The sequence below is a fragment of the Hippocampus comes genome, unplaced genomic scaffold, assembly GCF_001891065.2.
Source record: "Hippocampus comes isolate QL1 unplaced genomic scaffold, H_comes_QL1_v1.1 scaffold174, whole genome shotgun sequence".
Taxonomy (NCBI): domain Eukaryota; kingdom Metazoa; phylum Chordata; class Actinopteri; order Syngnathiformes; family Syngnathidae; genus Hippocampus; species Hippocampus comes.
Window position 1 is genome coordinate 6,081,832 of NW_017805983.1, and position 5,274 is coordinate 6,087,105.

Here is a 5,274-nt window from a genome sequence, read left to right on the forward strand (position 1 = left end):
CTTCTTAAAATCACATGCTCTCATTTGATTGCAGTATGACCTGCATGCGGTTTCATGTATCAGTCATTATTAACAATTTGATCTCGCTTGCAATAGACCATATAGACAAGTTTACAGCCAGTCTTTTGGGGCAGCCTGCGTTTTTCTAGAAATGTACATTCAAGCTGCAGGTGTCAAAATATAAAAAGCAGCTCTCGTATGACACATTACGATACTGCGCCATCCCTGCACCCAAACCACAATATGATGTTGTTTTTGATTAAAGGAATCTCCAGTCTGCTGTTTTCAACCAAAAGGGAGCATAATTAAATTTGTAAAGGAAGCATTTTTGATGAATCTCATTAGATGCGACTGAGATAAACAGAACAACTAACCCTCAAATTTCCATTTGCATACACCAAGTTTTGAGATAACACAACGTGTATGATTATGGAGACAAACTGTGTCGGTGATTTTTTTTTTAAATCGATGTTTCTGCTCCGACCATGATTGACGTCAAAAACGGATGGCAACGCTGATGGCTACTGATGTCGCTGGTGCTGATGATGGCGTGGTGGAGAAATAAATCTCTTACCTCCGGGTAGCAGTCTTTCACCAAGACTTGAAGCATGGCCGTTTTACCGCATTGGACATCTCCAACCAGCACTAATTTGCAGCGCGCTACAAAGGGCTGCGGGAGGCGTCTCTCCTTCATGCTGGGGATCAATGATGGGATAGTTAATCAGCAGCGTCAAAATAAGACTGAACGTGTTCTAAATCCGCGCAATGGTGGCTTCGGCGTCTCTCCTCGGGCTGAAGCTGATCCGTGGCAAAGTAAGAGGACCACTGCGGGATTTTTATATCGTGACGCCAGCCAATGGGCGCCGAGCGCACTTGCTTGCGCGAGGAGTATCGTGCAAGAAATTTATCGACCCTCCGTTTGTTCAGGGTCAGGATTATCTTTCCTTTATATTCAGCAAGGAACAACTGCACACTGCACTGAAGGCAAATCCTAAATTAGATCAAATTATGAAGCGATGAAGTGAAAATTGCCAGAATTCACAAGATTTGGCTCTATAAACAGTTGCATTAAGAGTAGCATTCAAAATCATTGGAACGGCAAGATCAATTCCTTTATTTTTGTTGTATACTGAAGACCTTTGGCTTTCAGATCACAATATGAATATGAGACACGATTTCAGAATTCCAGCTTTCATTTCATGGTAATTACATCTACAAGTGATAAATAACTCAGAACGGAGAAGCTTTTGTATGAAGCCATCCACTTTTCAAGTGAGCAAAAGGATTGGACCGGACGTTAACTAAATTAAGTTTAAGTGAATTACACTTCATATTTGGTGGCTTACTTGCAAAAATTGCCTGTTTTATTGTATTGTTGTTGATCACAAGTAGGTGGCACAATAAGGAATGCTCATAGTTTTAGAACCCGCTTTATTGAATATCAATTCAAGATCAGGGGCTCCGACGTGGTACAGATAACAACAAAATCTGTACTGCCTAATTTGTGCAATATGTCACGTGGAAATGGATGTCGGCTAATTCCAAATCATCATATGGGTGACCTGATGCCACGTGTTTATGAAACAAGTAGGATGTGACTGCTGCTCGAACAGAGCAACTGCGGCCCAGTGTTGTCTTGCTACTCCGAAAGTGTTATGTTTCTGTGTGTTTACATTTGGTTTTGTTCCCGAATGTGCCCTTTTTTGTCGCCACCTGTTCTCGTTATCAGTCTCCCTTGTGTTTAACCAATCAGCTCCCTCAACCCTTCGTGTCTTGTCCAGGTGTTTCTCGTTGTCTCTTCACTTTGCTTGTATTTAGTTCCCTGAGTTCTGTCAGTCTTGGTTGGGTCATTGTGAGTACAGTATATGTGTTCTCCTGTCATGTTTTGTTTTCTGTCATAGTTTTGTTTGTTACTTTGGTTCCTTGTGATTTCCAGGCATTTGCTTGAGTACTTCAACTTAGTGTTTTTCCATTGTACTCCTGTTTGTATTTTTGTTAAATACATTTTGGTCAATCCACCCTGCTCCTCCATGCTTTTTGGGGTCCTACAACTACCACCATGCAAAGCAAAGCGATGACAGATGGCTCCATCAATCTGAAATATACAGTAACAGGGAATATCAAGATGTGAAACATTTTCAGAGGAAGTAGAGCATGATGACTTGAGCACAACATAATTTGGAATGAGTGTTCAGCTGTCACAAAAGCCCTTGGCTTTTTGATGCCATAAATCGGGGAAGGGCAACTGGGGGCCCGCAACCACACTCTGAATGGCTGCTTCATTCCCAAAAATAAATAAAAAATATTGTTTCCTCTACTGCAGTGGACCCCTGAATAATCACAGCATAGTGCCCATGATTCACTTACGGTGTTTGTAATTTTATTTTTCAATGCACAAAATGAATGTTTTTATTTTTCCTTTGTTTTGTTTCTTTGGGGGAGCAAAACCCCATTTTTCATGGAAAGGGTGTATTGGAGGTTTTTCAGTGTTTTTTGTTGAATTTCTTTTCGTTTAACCCCCCAGAAAACCTTTTTTCCCCTTAAGGCATTTAAATGGCCATCAAATATACGTAGATTTTCACTATTCATGGGCCAGCCAGGTCTCTATCCCCAGTGAATGGCCTGGGGCTGTGAGGAATTGGGTCATGTCATACTGTACAGTTCATTCTAATGCAACCTGCAAGTTGACAATGTTTTGCTGGTTAAGGGCCACAACAGGGGTCAGCCAAAGACTTTATAACAGTCCCTAAAACACGTGTGTTGTGAGGTTGACCGATGGTGCTGGTGGACTTGCTTCATAGTTCATGACACTGTGACCTACAGTTATCAAACACAATTGAGTGGTACTTTGCCTTGCATAACATGCTTTATAACATGCTGACATTGACACGTGTGGAGAATTTAAGAAATTGATTACACTGCCTGTCACATAGAGACCATCAAGCCCCATGAAGGGCTTTTTTTGGTCTCTCTTTTCATTTCAGTGAGCTCTCAATGATTATGAACAACAACCAAGAAATTCAAAATGAATTCAACTTTTTGGGAAGTAAATCTGAGTCAGCTTACTTGGCTTTCTAAGAAGCCAGAATGTAATGAATGAATGTAAACCTAATGTTGAACCTTTCAAACACGTTTCTTGTGAAACAGTAAATTAAAATATATATTATTTTAAATCATCAATGACATTTGTATAGGTTAGCATTAAAATGCCTTTTATACATTCATCCTATGGTTTATTACCCATTACAGAAAAAGGATTCATATGTGGTAATTACTAATGCATGTAATTGGGCATTTGTGGTCATAGACATTTGTCCAGTACTGTGTGTGGATATTTGTATGTGCTCGTGCTACAGACATGAGGAGTTAAAGTCAAACAATAATGACAGAGGTCACATATTATATGCTAATAGTATCTTAAGGTGACATATGATGAAAAACCGAAATGTGGTATTTATTGACTGAAAGCCAAATTCAAAAAAATTCTAAACACAGAAGTTACCACATCCTTCGGCCTTGCAGCAAAAAGTATTCAAGCATTTGGTTGAAAAGATCCCACATGCAAATGTTAACCTTTCTGACATGTTGTACTTTCACTATCTTGCAAAGGAAAATGGTGGTCAACTTGTATGGATCATTGATTTTATAGCTTTAAAAAAAAAAAAATCTTCTATACATGTTTTAGTTGCATACATTACGGGAAAAAAAGAACCAATCGTTATATCCTTTATCTAACCAAAAAATTGAGAAAAGAAGCACATTTAACAGGGTTTAAAAGGCTGTAGTGAGACCAATGGTGAGCAGTCATTATCGCAGAAAAAATAAATATAGTAACCTGAGAGTAGAGGCTCATCCATCCACAGTATTTAACAAGTTAAGCCTCCCCCCCAAAAAAAAGACTTTTGTGTGCATCTGGATCCTGCATCAAAGGCTACAAATAGCTGTGATGTTTTTTTAAACTGGGGGAGAATTTTTTGGTTGATTTATTACATATCCAATGTTCTTTTTCCTTTTTAATACTCTAATGTCTAATTTTAATTTATTTGCTTTATCACGTTTGAGACTATCAGTACATTTACTCTACACACGAATTGTTTTAGTGCGTTTCAACTCGATAGATTATTTAATACCGGTATATAGGATTCTTCTGCCCTCTACAGGTGGACGTCCTTTACTTTCAACACATGGAACGACCCTGTATGGACCTCTACAACCTTTCAAAATTTATTGTAGTTTTATTGTAAGGTAAAATAAGTATTGGGTACAGCAACTTTTATCCTAAAATGTGATTCCTGTTTCAAAAGGTCGCATGATTACAGATATTACAGATAACATGCATGTTATGCAACACGCATCCGGTGATCCAGTGGTTAGCGCGTTGACCTCACAGTACAGAGGTCGTGGGTTCGATCCCGGCTCCGGCCTTCCTGTGTGGAGTTTGCATGTTCTCGCCAAGCCTGCGTGAGTTTTCTCCAGGTACTCTGGTTTCCTCCTACATTCCACAAACATGCATGGCAGGCTGATTGAACACTCGAAATTGTCCCTAGGTGTGAGTGTGAGTGCTGATGCTTGTTCGTCTCTGTGTGCCCTGCGATTGGCTGGCAACCGGTTCAGGGTGTCCCCCACCTACTGCCCGAAGACGGCTGGGATGGGCTCCAGCACCCCGCCGTGATCCTTGTAAGGATAAAGCAGATCGGAAAATGGATGGACGGATGGAATACAACACGGCAACTTTGAGTTGGGTGCCTGCGTTGAAGTACAATAAGGAGGGACAAAGTCGTCAGCGATAAACATTTATGTGGGCTGAAAGAAAACTGAAAGAATAAGGATGCCGGATACAATGCTGCATACCCTGTGTACAACTCCGTACTAGTACAACAAGAGAACTGAAAGAATACCCTTTGTAGACTACATTACCTCTGAGTGTGGGTTTTTTTCAATGTATATAGAAAGTACACTTTTGTCAAAAATGTCAAAAAAGTAAATATTTTTCAATTCAGTTAGGAAATGAGTTGGTTACGACCTATCTTCAATGTCAATGCATAAGGCTTGAACGAGAAAGTCGCCCCTGCCAACATGGCCGACATATCAGCATGGCGGTTTTTCTCGCTCATGCAGCTGACGAGTGCATTATATCTATGACTACACTTCCCATAGAGTAAATCTTTCCCTACCCACAATGCACTTCGCTGATACATGATGAAGATCTTCGATCTCAAAGCAGAGTACTGGCAGTTGAAGTATAAAGTATATATTTATGGTCTTGTGATAGTA

At 40.0% G+C, this 5,274-nt stretch overlaps 1 protein-coding gene across 1 annotated transcript in view; it reads right to left on the bottom strand.

The window, feature by feature from the left end:
* Nucleotides 1–856, bottom strand: part of LOC109528573 (rho-related GTP-binding protein Rho6) — a 7,052-nt gene extending 6,196 nt beyond the window's left edge. The window contains exon 1 of the mRNA XM_019891364.1: nucleotides 575–856. Coding sequence (XP_019746923.1) covers nucleotides 575–694 — 120 coding nt within the window. The 5' untranslated portion in view covers nucleotides 695–856. The remainder of the gene's footprint in view (nucleotides 1–574) is intronic.
* Nucleotides 857–5,274: the final 4,418 nt, after the last annotated feature.